The sequence below is a fragment of the Haliotis cracherodii genome, unplaced genomic scaffold (genome assembly GCF_022045235.1).
Source record: "Haliotis cracherodii isolate W230 unplaced genomic scaffold, xgHalCrac1.p SCAF_6, whole genome shotgun sequence".
Taxonomy (NCBI): Eukaryota; Metazoa; Mollusca; class Gastropoda; order Lepetellida; family Haliotidae; genus Haliotis; species Haliotis cracherodii.
The window spans coordinates 16,722,946-16,742,670 of record NW_027266319.1 but is presented as its reverse complement, the minus strand read 5'-3'; the positions used below and the strand labels follow the sequence as shown (position 1 = coordinate 16,742,670).

At 42.1% G+C, this 19,725-nt stretch overlaps 1 protein-coding gene across 1 annotated transcript in view; it reads right to left on the bottom strand.

Annotated features, from left to right (window-relative positions):
• The window catches only part of LOC139444814 (copine-8-like), a 50,575-nt gene that overhangs the window by 24,261 nt on the left and 6,589 nt on the right, over positions 1-19,725 (bottom strand). The window contains exons 2-6 of the mRNA XM_071225778.1: positions 15,549-15,589; positions 10,412-10,455; positions 4,595-4,698; positions 4,094-4,133; positions 3,389-3,459 (exon numbers count right to left, since the gene is read on the bottom strand). Of these exons, the coding sequence (XP_071081879.1) occupies positions 3,389-3,459; positions 4,094-4,133; positions 4,595-4,698; positions 10,412-10,455; positions 15,549-15,589 (300 nt within the window). The remainder of the gene's footprint in view (positions 1-3,388; positions 3,460-4,093; positions 4,134-4,594; positions 4,699-10,411; positions 10,456-15,548; positions 15,590-19,725) is intronic.

Genomic DNA, 19,725 nt, shown 5'->3' with positions numbered 1-19,725 from the left:
TGATAATGGGCCAATGAAAAGACTACATTGTTGTTTATGATAATGGGCCAATGAAAAGACTACATTATTGTTTATGATAATGGCACAACTACATTGTTGTTTATGATAATGGCACAATGGAAAGACTACATCATTGTTTATGATAATGGAACAACTACATTGTTGTTTATGATAATGGGCCAATGAAAAGACTACATTGTTGTTTTTGATAATGGCACAATGGAAAGACTACATTACAGTTTATGATAATAGAACTACATTGTTGTTTATGATAATGGCACAATGGAAAGACTACAATGGCACAATTGGAACACAATGTTTCTAAATTAATGCCACTGTTGTTGGAAGTGACTGAAGCAGAGGGGAAGGGGGTTGTGATGAGTCATAAATGTCAGCAACTTTATCCACTAGCCTGAAACTCGAGTCTAGCAAAATTATGTTTCGTCTAGTAAGCTCACATAAGAATAACTCATATTTGCCTTATATTAACCAAATTTATTTCATAATATTATTTTCACCTGCACATATAACACTGAAGTATACTGTTCAAATGAACTTTTTTTGTCAAGAAATCCCCTTCAATAAAGAATACAACGCCTTAATCAACATTCTAGTGATCATTTATGCTTTTAATCATGCAACAAATCATTATTATGACCAGCTAACTATCACGAGTCATGACTGTCTAGATGTTAACATGCAAAACAGTGTGTGGCTACAGCCCTAGTCTTATCACAGCTGTACCCAGAGGGAAGCGGAAGTGTGTTCGGTGTATGTATACTTGGGAGTGAGTGAGCGAGTGAGGAGTGAGGGAGTGAGTGCAGGGTTCAAAATTCCCTATACTGTACTGCAAATGGCATGGTTAAAACAAATTCCTGATTGCCGGAAATGGCACATGTAGAAATCATTTTATTTGAGCAAACATGTTTATTATATGAAACCAGTGATAAACGTACTTTCACAAAAGTTTGTTGTTTGTTATTTAAAGCCACACTCAGCAATATTCACGCTATATGACGGCGGTCTGTAAATATTCGAGTCTGGACCAGACCATACAGTGATTTGACGCAATTGGGATCAATGACATGTATCAACCAATTCAACCAGCCTGACCACTTGATCCCGTTAGTCGCCTTTTATGACAAGCATAGTCGCCTTATACGGCCAGCATGGGTTGCTGAAGACCTATTCTACCCCAGAGCAGTCATGGACAATGTACATGCTTAATGGACAGTATGATTTACAAACTAATCCTGGTAATTCAGAAACTAAAAAGGGTATTCTAATTTTCAAAGACAGGAAAGGTCAAACTAGCTCATGGTAAAATGACATTTACAGACAGATCAAAGTGTTGCTCTTGTTCATATCATCAGCACATGTCAATACCAAAGGTCACATCTGAACATTTTTATGAAAGAAAACACAATATTAATATTTTTAATCGTCTGTGACAGGTTGGTTTGTGAGGATGGATGTGAAGAAAAAGAAGAATAAAGAAGAGAAGTGTCAACTGTGGTTGGTTTGGTTATTTGGACTGACAAATTTGTTGTCTTGCATCAAAACACGGGCTGTTTACCCGTGGGCAGGTGACCACTGAGTCGGATTAACAAGACTGATTAATGAGTGATTTCTGTAATTCATTGCAAATTAGTTTGTCGGAGTCGGAGTTCAAGACTGTCAGATTGAAGGGTCTAAATAGCACTGATTTGATTGGTTCCCCTCATTTGTGTCGGATAAAGCCAATTGTCAGATTAACGAGACTTGACTGTATATTGGGAAAGGTCAATCAGGAGGAGGGAGAAGAAATGTTCGGACAATTAATATTTGATGCAGATCATCTAGAGTCTCTCCAGCAAACTAACTATTCTTTCAATAGAGTTTGACACAACATTCAGATGATATAGATAAGGGAAAATCTAATATCAATATGGTGTAGGACAGAAACAGTTTAGTACAATATTGGTAAATCTAAACTATTCTGTTTTCTAAGGAGTTAAGCAAGAGACTTCACAATATGACTTAGTATAGGGTAGTACAAAGTAGTCAGAGACTTCTACAATGCAGAAATCATCCCTATAACTGTTTCATGTACACATTTCAGTATGGAGGATACGGAGGCAGACAAACACACTCACCCTTCTGCATAAATGCCTGGGTCTCTACAGGGTTAAAATGCAACAAAAGAATATTTAGTTTACTTTTCAGTATTTAAAAACTTCAGTAAGGGTACAATATGGTTCTAATACTAGGCTGATTTTATTAAACGAAATACGTGTTACAAAGCAGATCCTGGATGCACCTGCAGGCAGTGACAGATCAGCTAATGAGGGATGACTAGTGCCAGTTCAGGTGATATTGTGATACCGTATTTGACGTAATAAGCGCCTGGGGAACTCTCAACCTTAGAAATAGGGGGCTCTTGTTACAATATAATTTTGGTAAGAAAAAAAACAGAGTTGAAACATTGTAAAGTTTGTAGTTTATGCTGACAGCCTGAAATGATACAAAAGAAAAGTATGTGCGTAGATATATTTTCCAGAATTTAATTGCCCTTAATTAAGGGTGCATATAACACATGAGTGCATATTATAAACTAATAAATAACTCTTGTGTACATTCATCAATCGGAAGGGATGCTAATTGGCGAACGTTTACAAGCCAATATATTAGCAAATATTGCTGTGGGCGGTTATTAGAGCGAAGCTTATTACATTGAACACAGTATATTGTGCTGCAGTAGGCTTTGTGTTATATATGTTGGAATATATTCTGTTAGGTTATTCTAATAACATGAATGAATATAACTAAAATACGTCATTGTTACTGATATTACCAGGAAATGCATCTAGTATGGCTATTTTATTGTTTTGTGATATTGTTGAATTGTACGGAAATTATTGACATATCGATCCATCTTTATTACTGTGAGGTGAGGTAAAATGGGGTTTAACGTCACATCCAAAATTACTGCACTCATATTTCGACGTGCATGCCACCAAACCTTCCACTCTCTGGGCAGACGCTCTATAAACTGGACCACAGAGACGGTTCTTTATCAATTAGACTTTGGAATAGAAAGACCACATGTCATCACTCTGGGGTAATCAAACGTCAGTTGAGTTTCAACCGCCTCTGTGGTCTAGTGGTAGAGCCCATAAAGAGAAAGATTCGGTGTTCGATCCCCGGCCATGTTATACCAAAAGACGTTAAAAGATGGTACTTGCTGTTACCTTGCCTGGCGCTCAGCAGTGAGGGGCTAAAACACGGACTGGTTGGCTCAGAGTAAGTTTACTGTGTCTGTATTGGGTATTCATGTTGAAACTATATAAGTCCAATAACCCCATTTCACCTCACCTCGGTTGAGTTTCAGCTGTCTTCAGATACTTACATGAGATTCTTGACGAGACGGTTGGAAGAGACAATCTCCCCAAGACTACATTCAAATCTGCCCAGAAAGTCCTGTCAACAACAATAGAACTTAAACTCAACTTTGTGCTGAAAATTATGTTTGAACTTTTTTGAGTAACCAATCAGAAACTAGCATGAGAACAGTAGTCCAACCATGATCAAGTTGAAATTACAACTACACTTTTTATCCATATATCTAACATCCTAGATACTTCTGACAAATTGAATCTGCCTCAGTCACAAAAAACCTACGGTCGATCTTTGAAAATACTTAATTATGACCACTTTGTACAGCTATCTGTGACAAGCAGAGCTAGAAACAGGTAATACATTTCAAAACCCAAATTGTTCACAAGACATGTCACAAGATTCAAGAAACTTATCAAAGTTTAAATCATTTCTACAAGGTAAAACATCAAATGAAATGCAAAAAAACCCACATTTATTACTAGATATATAGAGTGTGTATGGTTTGACGACGCTTTTTAGCAATATTCCACAAAAATCACGTCTGGGGACCCCAGAAATGGGCCCACACATTGTACCCATGTGAGTAATCAAACACATGTCTTAGGCGTGATGAGGGAACACTTTAACCACTAGGCTACCCTACCGCCCCGGGTGTGATATGACCCATGATAACACAGATATATAACACACTTATAGGAATAGCAGGTGTACATACATGCTTCTTGAGATCAGCACTGGCCGAGTCCACATCATAGCTAAAGAAAACACAAATATGGCATTAAAGCATTGTACCGGTAACTTCATCACCATGGTTATTGCAGGATGTTAATGTAGGCTCAAATAAGGAAAATAGAACAGTGCAGGGTTTTTCAAATAAAAGAAAGTTCACATGTTCAAATACAGTGAATTTCAAAACATTCTGACAAGGAGCAATTCATTTTGAAGAAAGAACAGTTTAATTTCTACACTGTATTATGAATATTTTACCAAATCCTGTCACAGAATTAGATATACAAACAAACCGTGATGTTCTAAATTTCTCAAATCTAACAGTTCTGTTATATACATACAGTATCTCTGTTTCATGACATTATTTTGCAAAAGCTCCAAAAAAGGAATTTTAAACCCAAATATGATCTCGTTTAAAATAACACTTTCTTCTTTGGCAAACTCACACCTACACCAGCTAGATACCAAGTTTCATGAAAGTTCTCACATTTCAAACTTGAGTTTCTGTGACTGCTCAAAGTAATACTGCATGACAAACTTGTGGACGAAGTCTGGATTCAGGTTATTCCACACAATTTCTGTTCGTCCAAACTGAAACACAATTATGTCTCTGTTACAGAGGAGGAGGATGATACACCACAGGCATATTTGTAGAGGACATCTTTTGTGAGTTTTGTAACCACAATTTTTAAGTGTTGAGCTCAACAAACGTCATAGAAATTTCTTGTCATAGCTAATATATTAAAGCAAAGAACATTTTCTTTATTCGTTGTACAATGCCCATACTCAACAATATTCCAACAGCAGGGATATGACGGCACCCTGTACATAATCAATTTTGGACGAGACAATTAATTGATTGATATTGTGAGCAACGTCCCACTTAGAAATGTTGATCTGATACTTCTAGCAGGTGGACATAGATAACGAGGAGCTGAAGATGCTGGACATAGATAACGAGGAGCTGAAGATGCTGGACATAGATAACGAGGAGCTGAAGATGCTGGACATAGATAATGAGGAGCTGAAGATGCTGGACATAGATAACGAGGAGCTGAAGATGCTGGACATAGATAACGAGGAGCTGAAGATGCTGGACATAGATAACGAGGAGCTGAAGATGCTGGACATAGATAACGAGGAGCTGAAGATGCTGGACATAGATAACGAGGAGCTGAAGATGCTGGACATAGATAACGAGGAGCTGAAGATGCTGGACATAGATAACGAGGAGCTGAAGATGCTGGACATAGATAACGAGGAGCTGAAGATGCTGGACATAGATAATGAGGAGCTGAAGATGCTGGACATAGATAACGAGGAGCTGAAGATGCTGGACATAGATAACGAGGAGCTGAAGATGCTGGACATAGATAACGAGGAGCTGAAGATGCTGGACATAGATAACGAGGAGCTGAAGATGCTGGACATAGATAACGAGGAGCTGAAGATGCTGGACATAGATAACGAGGAGCAGAAGATGCTGGACATAGATAACGAGGAGCTGAAGATGCTGGACATAGATAACGAGGAGCTGAAGATGCTGGACATAGATAACGAGGAGCTGAAGATGCTGGACATAGATAACGAGGAGCTGAAGATGCTGGACATAGATAACGAGGAGCTGAAGATGCTGGACATAGATAACGAGGAGCTGAAGATGCTGGACATAGATAACAAGGAGCTGAAGATGCTGGACATAGATAACGAGGAGCTGAAGATGCTGGACATAGATAACGAGGAGCTGAAGATGCTGGACATAGATAACGAGGAGCTGAAGATGCTGGACATAGATAACGAGGAGCTGAAGATGCTGGACATAGATAACGAGGAGCTGAAGATGCTGGACATAGATAATGAGGAGCTGAAGATGCTGGACATAGATAACGAGGAGCTGAAGATGCTGGACATAGATAACGAGGAGCTGAAGATGCTGGACATAGATAACGAGGAGCTGAAGATGCTGGACATAGATAATGAGGAGCTGAAGATGCTGGACATAGATAACGAGGAGCTGAAGATGCTGGACATAGATAACGAGGAGCTGAAGATGCTGGACATAGATAACGAGGAGCTGAAGATGCTGGACATAGATAACAAGGAGCTGAAGATGCTGGACATAGATAACGAGGAGCTGAAGATGCTGGACATAGATAACGAGGAGCTGAAGATGCTGGACATAGATAACGAGGAGCTGAAGATGCTGGACATAGATAACGAGGAGCTGAAGATGCTGGACATAGATAATGAGGAGCTGAAGATGCTGGACATAGATAACGAGGAGCTGAAGATGCTGGACATAGATAACGAGGAGCTGAAGATGCTGGACATAGATAACGAGGAGCTGAAGATGCTGGACATAGATAACGAGGAGCTGAAGATGCTGGACATAGATAACGAGGAGCTGAAGATGCTGGACATAGATAACGAGGAGCTGAAGATGCTGGACATAGATAACGAGGAGCTGAAGATGCTGGACATAGATAACGAGGAGCTGAAGATGCTGGACATAGATAACGAGGAGCTGAAGATGCTGGACATAGATAATGAGGAGCTGAAGATGCTGGACATAGATAACGAGGAGCTGAAGATGCTGGACATAGATAACGAGGAGCTGAAGATGCTGGACATAGATAACGAGGAGCTGAAGATGCTGGACATAGATAACGAGGAGCTGAAGATGCTGGACATAGATAACGAGGAGCTGAAGATGCTGGACATAGATAACGAGGAGCAGAAGATGCTGGACATAGATAACGAGGAGCTGAAGATGCTGGACATAGATAACGAGGAGCTGAAGATGCTGGACATAGATAATGAGGAGCTGAAGATGCTGGACATAGATAACGAGGAGCTGAAGATGCTGGACATAGATAACGAGGAGCTGAAGATGCTGGACATAGATAACGAGGAGCTGAAGATGCTGGACATAGATAACAAGGAGCTGAAGATGCTGGACATAGATAACGAGGAGCTGAAGATGCTGGACATAGATAACGAGGAGCTGAAGATGCTGGACATAGATAACGAGGAGCTGAAGATGCTGGACATAGATAACGAGGAGCTGAAGATGCTGGACATAGATAATGAGGAGCTGAAGATGCTGGACATAGATAACGAGGAGCTGAAGATGCTGGACATAGATAACGAGGAGCTGAAGATGCTGGACATAGATAACGAGGAGCTGAAGATGCTGGACATAGATAACGAGGAGCTGAAGATGCTGGACATAGATAACGAGGAGCTGAAGATGCTGGACATAGATAACGAGGAGCTGAAGATGCTGGACATAGATAACGAGGAGCAGAAGATGCTCCAGGCCGAGCGAGACTGACTGTAGACCACAGCTGTAGGTCAATGACCACATGACAACGTGGGTGGGGGTGGGTACACATACTGTGCAGTTAGCAATGGTAAGGCAGCAGATCGACCAACAGGGTGGGGACAGGCAGGTGCACTATAAACTGTACAGTGAGGGAGCAGATCCACGAACACGGTACAGATGGCAGGTGCACTATAAACTGTAGAGTGAGGGAGCAGATCCATCAACAGGGTACAGATGGCAGGTGCACTATAAACTGTACAGTGAGGGAGCTGATCCACCAACAGGGTACAGATGGCAGGTGCACTATAAACTGTACAGTGAGAGAGCAGATCAACAAACAGGGTACAGATGGCAGGTGCACTATAAACTGTACAGTGAGGGAGCAGATCCACCAACAGGGTACAGATGGCAGGTGCACTATAAACTGTACAGTGAGGGAGCAAATCCACCAACACGGTACAGATGGCAGGTGCACTATAAACTTTACAGTGAGGGAGCAGATCAACAAACAGGGTACAGATGGCAGGTGCACTATAAACTGTACAGTGAGGGAGCAGATCCACCAACAGGGTACAGATGGCAGGTGCACTATAAACTGTACAGTGAGGGAGCAGACCCACCAACAGGGTACAGATGGCAGGTGCACTATAAAGTGTACAGGGAGGGAGCAGATCCACCAACAGGGTACAGATGGCAGGTGCACTATAAAGTGTACAGGGAGGGAGCAGATCCACCAACAGGGTACAGATGGCAGGTGCACTACAAACTGTACAGTGAGGGAGCAAATCCACCAACAGGGTACAGGTGGCAGGTGCACTACAAACTGTACAGTGAGGGAGCAGATCCACCAACAGGGTACAGATGGCAGGTGCACTACAAACTGTACAGTGAGGGAGCAGATCCACCAACAGGGTACAGATGGCAGGTGCACTACAAACTGTACAGTGAGGGAGCAGATCCACCAACAGGGTACAGATGGCAGGTTCACTACAAACTGTACAGTGAGGGAGCAGATCCACCAACAGGGTACAGATGGCAGGTGCACTACAAACTGTACAGTGAGGGAGCAGATCCACCAACAGGGTACAGATGGCAGGTGCACTACAAACTGTACAGGGAGGAGGCAAATCAACAAACATGGTACAGATGGCAGGTGCACTTGGACTGTACAGTGAGGGAGCAGATCAACAAACAGGGTACAGATGGCAGGTGCACTACAAACTGTACAGGGAGGGAGCAGATCAACAAACAGGGTACAGATGGCAGGTGCACTACAAACTGTACAGGGAGGGAGCAGATCAACCAACAGGGTACAGACGGCAGGTGCACTACAAACTGTACAGTGAGGGAGCAGATCCACCAACAGGGTACAGATGGGCAGGTGCACTACAAACTGTACAGTGAGGGAGCAGATCCACCAACAGGGTACAGATGGCAGGTGCACTACAAACTGTACAGGGAGGGAGCAGATCCACCAACAGGGTACAGATGGCAGGTGCACTACAAACTGTACAGTGAGGGAGCAGATCCACCAACAGGGTACAGATGGGCAGGTGCACTACAAACTGTACAGTGAGGGAGCAGATCCACCAACACGGTACAGATGGCAGGTGCACTACAAACTGTACAGTGAGGGAGCAGATCCAACAACAGGGTACAGATGGCAGGTGCACTACAAACTGTACAGTGAGGGAGCAGATCCACCAACAGGGTACAGATGGCAGGTGCACTACAAACTGTACAGGGAGGGAGCAGATCCACCAACAGGGTACAGATGGCAGGTGCACTACAAACTGTACAGTGAGGGAGCAGATCCAACAACAGGGTACAGATGGCAGGTGCACTACAAACTGTACAGTGAGGGAGCAGATCCACCAACAGGGTACAGATGGCAGGTGCACTACAAACTGTACAGGGAGGGAGCAGATCCACCAACAGGGTACAGATGGCAGGTGCACTACAAACTGTACAGTGAGGGAGCAGATCCACCAACAGGGTACAGATGGGCAGGTGCACTACAAACTGTACAGTGAGGGAGCAGATCCACCAACACGGTACAGATGGCAGGTGCACTACAAACTGTACAGTGAGGGAGCAGATCCAACAACAGGGTACAGATGGCAGGTGCACTACAAACTGTACAGTGAGGGAGCAGATCCACCAACAGGGTACAGATGGTAGGTGCACTACAAACTGTACAGTGAGGGAGCAGATCCACCAACAGGGTACAGATGGCAGGTTCACTACAAACTGTACAGTGAGGGAGCAGATCCACCAACAGGGTACAGATGGCAGGTGCACTACAAACTGTACAGTGAGGGAGCAGATCCACCAACAGGGTACAGATGGCAGGTGCACTATAAACTGTACAGTGAGGGAGCAGATCCACCAACAGAGTACAGATGGCAGGTGCACTACAAACTGTACAGTGAGGGAGCAGATCCACCAACAGGGTACAGATGGCAGGTGCACTATAAACTGTACAGTGAGGGAGCAGATCCACCAACACGGTACAGATGGCAGGTGCACTACAAACTGTAGAGTGAGGAAGCAGATCCACCAACAGGGTACAGATGGCAGGTGCACTACAAACTGTACAGTGAGGGAGCAAATCAACCAACAGGGTGGGGACGGGCAGGTGCACTACAAACTGTACAGTGAGGGAGCAGATCAACAAACAGCACACAGAGAGGTGGCAGCACCACAAACTGTACAGAAGGCGCAAGTTTGAAACAAGCACCATAAAGCTCAAGAAAGGTGTTTTCTGATTGCAAATGACGAATTCTTATTAGTCATTTCATTGATCGGTCAAAGTTCGCAAAAGGTCGTTCTGACATCAGCCGTAATGGGATGTCCTCAGATCTTTGTTTAGCAGTAGTGAGAACTGAGATGCGACTTTAACAAGATTGCACAAACTGCATACAGTTAGTCAGCCGTACAAGAACAGGGTACAAACAGCATGATGTTGGGCACACTCACCTCTTTCCAGGCCTTCCTTCCATCTTGAATGAACAACACACACACTGAAACACAGTAACACACAACAGTTACACAGTTGTTCCATTCTCCGGTATATATACTATATAGATATATTTAGCAGCCTGTGCAGCACGTGCAGCATGTGCAGTGTATGTACGTTACCAGCACAAACTGAAAGAAAAAAACATGCAGAAGTAGTATTTTAAGCACTACTGACCAAGCTCACTGCTAAATATAACCACTCGCAGTCACCTGACTGCCGAATCAAAGCTCAGTGGTGGATAGTTCTTGAAAAACAAAATGGATAGTACGTGAAATGTGCACTTTGATATTTTTGTGATTACTGTTAGTAATATTCCTTATCGGGGGAATGGCTTGTTTTCAATTCATAAGTATAACACATGCAGCTATCTTCATTGATTGAACAAGGAGTTTAGTCCCAAAATCATCGTCAATAGTCGTGATCACCACTGCCTTGTCTGTAAACGTTTGCTGCACTCGAGTGACGTCACCTGTTTTGGAACACGTGATTGGTTAGTACTTTCGCAGGGTTTCCATGAATGAACAGCCATGTTTAGGCGCACATAATCCTTTCAGCTCAGCATTAACTAAAAAAATAAATGAAACTTAGAAACCTATTCACAAAATATGTATTGATATGACCATTTTACTCTTTCTTGTCATCTTAACACGGGCACCAAACTTCTGAATGATAATGTACTGTAAACCTGTCATAACACATGGACCCAATGTCGGATGTTTGCACTGTCAAGTCGGCAGCTTTGAAGAGATCACACGTTTTGTTACAATGCGACAAATCACTATCAATATGGCTGTTCAAAACACAGGTGTACATAATCTTAGATCCATTTTGATAGATCATACTGACACTTAAAATGTAGCAGGGTGATTGTTTGTACCTGTGTCCATATTACACAATAGATCACAGCCATGTCTATCGCTTTAATAGTTAGATTTGAGATTACACATAAATGCTTATGGAAGACAGTTTTTGTGCGTCTTTAGCTTGCTTCTGCAAATAGCAAGTGTTGGAGCTGTTTTCAGATGCAATGGTAGAGCGTTCCGTTTGGTAGCAGCAGATATTCTGAAGGATCGATAACTATAGGTTTTCAGCTTCCATTTGGTGACATCTGGCAGGTTTTCATGGATGGATCAAGATTTTTTGAGGCTTGAAAAGTTCGATCAGATAGGGTGGGGCTATTTTTTTACTGCAATGGTAGGCAAGACACAAGACACTGAATTCCACTCATGCACTTACTGAGAGTCAGTGAAGGCATTGTAGTGCAGGTGTGATGCTGTCAAACTTCAGTGTTTTGGTGCCAATGCAGGCAGCTTTGCTCTGGATGGGCTGGAGTCGTTGGATCTATTCCTGTGAGATGATGTTCAGAAGCTGTTGCAATAATCCAGTCGCGATAGTATGAGTGCTTTCTTAAGGGCTGCTGATGTGTCTTCAGTCAGTTTGTTCCGATGTTCCAAAGATTATTATAGCATGATTAGCGAACTTCAGCGACTTGTCTTATTCCTTGACAGGTCTGACAGTAAGTACATACCGAGATTCTTGACTGAAGGTGGGAAATGGACATGTTCTTCTTCAAGTGACATCACTTCATAGTCAGCTTTGCCAATTTGAGGCTGGTCCAACAAGTATTACCAACAAGCATGACCAACACGCATTACCAACAAGCATTACTAACAAGGATTACCAATAAGGATTACCAACCAGCATTACCAATAAGGATTACCAACCAGCATTACCAACAAGCATTACCAACTAGGATTACCAACAAGGATTACCAACCAGCATTACCAACCAGCATTACCAACAAGGATTACCAAAAAGTATTACCAACAAGCATTACCGACAAGCATTACCGACAAGCATTACCAACAACCATTACCAACAACCATTACCAACAACCATTACATTCAGCTGCATCATGTTTCTGTTCAACTAGGCTTTGAGGTCTTTACAGAAATGCTCAAGTTTGTTCAGAGCGGTTGCCTTGTTGCTGTCTGAACAGAAGATGTCTATCAACTGGGTGTCGCCAGAGTGCTAACGGTGTAGAGCCTTACATGCCTGAACAAGTTCTTCCAGCTGTTTGGTGTAGAGAGTAAACAGTATAGGGCCGAGCACTGTGGACCTCTGTAATCCAGATTGACCTGACCAGAATTGGAACCTCTCATGATGACCGATTATCAATAATATAGGAATCAAACCATAACAGGTTTATTTAACTCAATCCATACTCCATACTCACACCGTAGTCATGGTCAGTCGTGTCAAACACCATCTAGAGGAAAAGGAGCAAAATAATGGCAATTCTTCCATCGTCCACAGCAGTCTGAAGATTGTTGAGGACAGGAAGTAAAGCGGTTTCCTTAGCAAGAAGCTAGTGATTTTGAAGATATTGTTTGCTGACCTTTTTCTAGTAGTATGGATAAAAATATAAATTTGAAACTAGCCTATAGTTTTTGAGTAAATCTCAGTCCAAGGTTATTTTTTTTCAACAGAGACGTAGTAACTGGTTTTAATTGCTGTAGCTTTGATCCACTGAATTTATCAGAATAAGGCGACTCATCAGTGCATGGCATAAAGTTGGTGGTCTTGTCCATAAAAAAGTTATTGAAAGATGTTGCTAGACTAGGTCACATTTTGTCTTAGGAAGAACATGATGGAGAAGCATGAACATGTGCGACCACAATGCCTTGGGGTTCATCTTGATTAGCATGGATTCTTTTATTGTGGTTAGCTTTCTTTGTCTTTTGTATACTTCTCTATGAACAGTCAGTTAGGTTTTCCGCCACATTCATTCAGATGCATGTCATTTCGGTTTAGCAGTGCAAATCTCATCTGAGTACCACTGTGCGTTTGACTTGACCTGCACGGTTATAAATGCCAAAGGTGCACATTTGTCAAGAGGTCTGACAGAGCACGAGTTGTAGAATTGTGGCCAAAAATGACATTTTCAAAATGGCCGCTACAGTCTCAGAGCAGACAATGTAACAGTTAGCGACAGACGAACAAACAAATGGACATCGGACAATGTGCCACAACAGAAGTTCACTTGACTTTCAGTTTGGTGAGGTAAAACGGAAAGGTTCACTTAGCATTAAGATTTTTCCCCTAAAAAATATTTCTTTGTTAACATTTCTTGCCACACATACAACGAAAAGACGAAGGACAAAGCGTGACAACGTCGACTCCACTAAACATAAAAGTGTTTGCATTAGCATACTGACAAAATAGTATGAAGTCGTAATGGGCCATATACCCTTCAGATAGAGGTTACAACATTAGACCTGAGCCATACAGGTCACTAGTTGGCTTGCCACGTATATATGGCAGAGTATACAGGGATTACAGCAGTGATGACAGGAGCTGTGTCACTGTGACCCGACACACTGACTGAAATAACAAAACATGTAACTTGAGGCCCTGTGATCTAACACACCCCACCTCTAGTCAGGCCAACAGTAAAGAGACGAGTTTATTGGGAGCAAAAATCATTTCAGACAGTGTCATGATTTTCCCTTGGGCATGTTGGAGGAGACTGATAGTTGTGTACCGGTATGCATTGTAGGGGCTGTGGTGTATCTCAGTGGTGCAGTATTTGCTTGTCACGCTGGAGGTGAGATGAGGTGACATGGGGCTTTATGTTACGCTTAAGATTATTGCACTTATAAAGCGATGTGCATATACATTTGTATGTTTGGCTGCTTGTAAGACCCCTTGCCACAATGTTTTAAGATGGCTACCCCACGCCAGTACATTATCACACTGATACAACCGATCTACGGTACTATTTTTGTGACTCTTTTCATGACATTTCGTAAAACGACAGAACAGTCATCACAGCATTGCATCACATAATCCCAAATTAAATGACTGCCATCAAATGATAGTGCCAGTGTCCCTATACGAACACATCGCCTGTCACTAATAGGCTGTAAGGCTGTCCAAAACTGGTCACGTCAGATCACTTTCATTTGTACTACGAAATTGTATTTATTCAAGTCCAAACTGCTGTAATTCACTGGTGTTGACACCAACTTGTGGCATTAGATTCTTGAAACATAATATAATGCACGCTGCTTGGAACCTGTCCAAAATCCACCTTAACAGTTTTGGTAGTCATAATTCTGTTTTAGTTTGACTGTTTGTTTGTTTGTTTGTTGGTTTAACGCCGCACTAGGCAATATTCCAGCTATATGACGGCGGTCTGTAAATAATCAAGTCTGGACCGGGCAATCCAGTGATTGACATCACAAGCATGGATCCACACAATTGGGATACAATGACATGCATTAACCAAGTCAGCGAGTCTGATCACCCAATCCGGTTAGTGGCCTCATACAACAAGCAAAGTCACCTTTTATGGCAAGCATGGGTTGCTGAAGGACTAACACAATAACAGTAAGCCTACTAAGGGCGATGTATTTCTTATATATCATCCTCAAGTGTTTATGTATTGTATGGTCAAACAGGATTATTTGCAGTTCTGTGTTTTGTTTATTTGCGATTACATTATTTACAAGCCTATGTGCTCATCAGTCGCGTACATAAGTGAGAAGATATACTGTGTAGAAGAGGTGACTATTTACAAGCCGATGGATACTTGTAATGGCAAAGGGGTTCGTCTCTCTAACAGTTGACAAACACTATTTGGGTAATAATAAAAATAACCCACTGGACAGTGGACACTAGTAATTTCAAGTTACATATAATCTGTAACCTTGAGTACCTCGTCAGTCTTTCTCTAAACAAGCATGAAATATTCATATCCCCCGCCAATGTGACATGTCCAGTTGTGTGCATGGCAAGAAACACTGTATGGTTTTCGAGACTAACTCTGGAAAGGAGCACTGCTGCCATTTTCCATCTTAGTCAAAGTCGTTGCCATGGAAATAGATTTTTTTTAAATCCCAAACTATCAAAGGCACCAGTTCAGCACTTGACCTATCTATGTGCAAAGTTTGGTTAAGATATCTCTCGCGGTTTTTGAGTTCTGGTCTGGAAACGAAACGTAACGGATGGATGGACGGGCAGCACCCATTCCTATATCCCCCTTCCACTTTGTGGCAGGGGATAATAATGGTAATAACCAGTTAAACTTACTTGGATCTGACTTCGAAAATACATCAGCATCTATCAGTTTCCTGTAAAAAAAAATAAGGCATGATTAGGTATTTGTTCAGAAACAAGAGTGATCCTGAATTGGATGATAAGGTATTTGTCTAGAAACCCGAGTACCCTAAACTCCCCCCCCCCCGATCCTGACCCCTGCTCAGCCAAAGTTATGACTTGATTAGTCAAAGACTGACATGTAAACCTTGCTAGATGATGCAGTATTGTCAACGTAATATGCATGATTCTGGATAGAAGTATCTTCTGGGTAATTAGCAGGGACACAAGACTTCTTCATAACCACCCCATGATGCAGACTTCATAGTACCCCTGAATTTGATGATTTAACAGACTGACTCAACAGGCAGAAGAAACATGAATGGTTTCAAATTAGCACCAGAAACATAATCAACACGTCCACCTTACAGAAAAAGAACCAAGAGGCTCTGAGGCTGACCTATATTTTACTTGTATTTACAATGTGTTAGGTGACAGTGTTCCCGTTTACCGGTAATTACCAGTTTTTTACCGGTAAATTTAGGCTTGGACTGGTAATTCAGGTGACTGCCAGTCCCTCTGGGCCGGCAAATAAAGATCCTTATAAATCTTTGTTATTGAACAAAACATCAGTGATATTCATAGAAATAAAAAAAAATTTAAAAGTCAGCTTGTCTGTTACCATCAGGTCATCCCCTTGTCTTTTTTAGTGCAAGGAAATACCATTTCACTTTGCTTCGAGGTTAAATATCCATTTGTAGTAACTTTGTCTCGAAATATTAAAAAAAGATAGAGAAAATTGTGACTGAAGTTTGTGTGAATGACATGTTGATCTAAGTTATTTCAGAGATAACTCATTGCACTGTACATGATGTTGAAAGAATTCAAACCAGCTAATTTTCATACATTTTTTATTTGTTGAAAGTTGGGAATTAGTGGGGACTGCTAATTTTGAGAGTTGCCAGTCCACCATGACTGGCAGTTTCAAAAGCCAGTAGGAACACTGGGTGAAATTATAACAGAATTGGGTTGGGGATAACAATGGGGATCATGTGTGGTTACAGATGTCACAAGAGTTCCGGGGATGTAAATGAAGTGAAGGGTATGTCAGGGAACTGTGTGTGAGAAGGGGAATTTATTTTGGAATATGAATAGCATGCGCCAAAAATAAACCATTTTGTTAAACAATGCATAGCATAGTCAGTTGATAGTAGTTCAAATAAACATCTGGAAAAATGTAAAGCACCATCTTTTTCTTATTTTCTATTATCAGTCATTCAAACAAAAGTTGCATCAACACAAGTTTTTGGGAACCACGGAGGACAGTGGTTAGACCCAATCCAATCCTGTCATTATGTCATCGCTATAGACATCATCTGAACTGTTGTCCAAGTTGCATTCACACAAGTTTGTGGAACCACAGAGGACAGTGGTTAGGCCCAATCCAATCCTGTCATCATGTCATCGCTATAGACATCATCTGAATTGTTGTCCAAGTTGCATTCACACAAGTGTGGAACCACAAGGCCTCAAAGTTTAAATTTTTACAAAGTAGCCATATGTCTACAAGTATTTTTTTCCAGGTAGCCAGTGGTAAAATCAAGAAGTCAAGCCAATATTGTTGGTAGCCAAAAGCATTTGAAATTATCTTTATCAAATACTGTAACTATTATTATATGTAGAAGTTACAGCACTGGTCTTGAAATTGTATCATAATGGAAACTGTACTTGAATTTTGCTACTTGTGACTTGAACAATGATGCATTTTATGTTACTAGATTATATAGGTATATCCTTGCTTATACAATGAGCATTGTCAACTAAAATAAAGTACTAATTACATTCATTCTTATGTATTTTGGTTCATTTAGGAGGAATTATTTGCGAGTACAATTATTAGCAGACATGTTTTCCAATATCAGCTGTTATTTATTTTTGTGTACAGATGTGTAGCAATAGAATTTAGTTGCCACAAGATATTTTTCTAGATAGTCATTTGGCTACCTCTGAATTTTAGATAGTAGACAAACTGAAATTTAGGTCACATTGGCGACCATTTTAGTCGCAACTTTGAGGCCTTTTAAATTCTTTCTCCCTTTTCTTTGTTTCTTGTTCAGGTTTCTTTGATCATTTTGTTGATAATTTTGTCTTTTCATTCTGTTCCTCTTTCTTTTTCAGTTCCCGATCGTTCTTTTGCTTTGCTTGTGCTTCGAAGACAACAAAAAAAGAAAAGGTTTCTCCTGAATTCCAGTTTTTAAAAATGGCATGTGACCTGGTTCTCTTCTATCTTTTAACCACATCCTTGTGTACATGGTCTTGTTTTCAAACAGTGAATGAAAAGTAAGAGCGAGTATTAAATTACAAGGAAAGTTTTGAAAGTATTTCTATAATCTTGAAAACAACCAAGCTGTAATAGTTTTGTACATAGTGTACCGACCCATGAAGACCCGAGTTAGAATACGTCTTCAGCAACCCATGCTTGTCATAAGAGGTGACTAACAGGATCGAGTGGTCAGGCTAGCAGACTTGGTAGATGCATGTCATTGTATCCCATTTGCGTAGATGATAGCTCATGATACCAATTACTGGATTGTCTGGTCCAGACTTGCTGTCCTGTAGCTGGAATAATGCTGAGTGCAGCATTAAACAACAAACAACACAAAACATTGTGTATCCTGGCAGAGAGCCTTAAAGAGTCAACACGGCCCAAAACAAAAGTGTGCCATTTAAAACTTGGGGAAATACTAATCATTCTGTGTAATCATTCTGCCAAACCAAGTTCCATTCATTGTTGTGAATGGATACAACATGGTGGTCACACAGTAAAGGAAGAACAACATGAAGATTCAAGACTAAAATCTAAAATGCAGGAAATTAGGAATGGCTGAATTCAAAACCGGACCAGGTGAGGACCGGGAGGTGAGGACCGGGAGGTGAGGACCAGGAGGTGAGGACCAGAAGGTGAGGACCGGGAGGTGAGGACCAGGAGGTGAGGACCAGGAGGTGAGGACCAGGAGGTGAGGACCGGAAGGTGAGGACCGGGAGGTGAGGACCAGGAGACGAGGACCAAGAGACGAGGACCAGGAGGTGAGGACCGGGAGGTGAGGAACAGGAAGTGAGGAACAGGAAGTGAGGACCAGGAGGTGAGGACCAGAAGGTGAGGACCAGGAGGTGAGGACCAGGAGGTGAGGACCAGAAGGTGAGGACCAGGAGGTGAGGACCAGGAGGTGAGGACCGGGAGGTGAGGACCGGGAGGTGAGGACCGAAAGGTGAGGACCGGGAGGTGAGGACCAGGAGACGAGGGCCAAGAGACGAGGACTGGGAGGTGAGGACCGGGAGGTGAGGACCATGAGGTGAGTACCAGGAGGTGAGGACCGGGAGGTGAGGACCAGGAGGTGAGAACCATGAGGTGAGAACCATGAGGTGAGGACCAGGAGGTGAGGACCAGAAGGTGAGGACCATGAGGTGAGTACCATGAGGTGAGTACCATGAGACCAGGACCGGGAGGTGAGGACCGGAAGGTGAGGACCATGAGGTGAGTACTATGAGGTGAGGATCATGAAGTGAGGACCGGGAGGTGAGGACCAGGAGGTGAGTACCAGGAGGTGAGGACCAGGAGGTGAGGACCAGGAGGTGAGGACCGGGAAGTGAGGACCGGGAGGTGAGGACGATGAGGCCCGGGAGGTGAGGACGATGTTCAGACGAAAATAAATCCAAACCTGGAAATTCCCATTGCTAAAAAATTTCCATATATGGTCTTTGGGCAACGGAATAACTAATCTCAGACACAGGACGTGCTTCGTTACTATCGACGGAATTCACCAGAAGTCGTTCGTTTCATACAATCAGAGCCCAGCCTACAAGTAATACATTTATTTATCGATTTATCGAGCATAATTTGCCCTTAAAAAAAACAAACACATTGAATCCCTTCAGCAGATATATCTGTAACAAACTTGGTCAATAAAAGTATGAAATTTGATATAAAACATCACTAGACTTGATGATCTACCATTTAAAATGTATTTCCTGCTCTCAAAGGCATTGTTTTATATGCAGATATTAAGATTACCGTGTGTATTTTCTCGTAAACTAAGCCGGAAATAGAAATCAGCTGTGCACACGTTTCCTCCCAATCAACCAGGATTCAGTTAAAACGTACCCAGTGGTA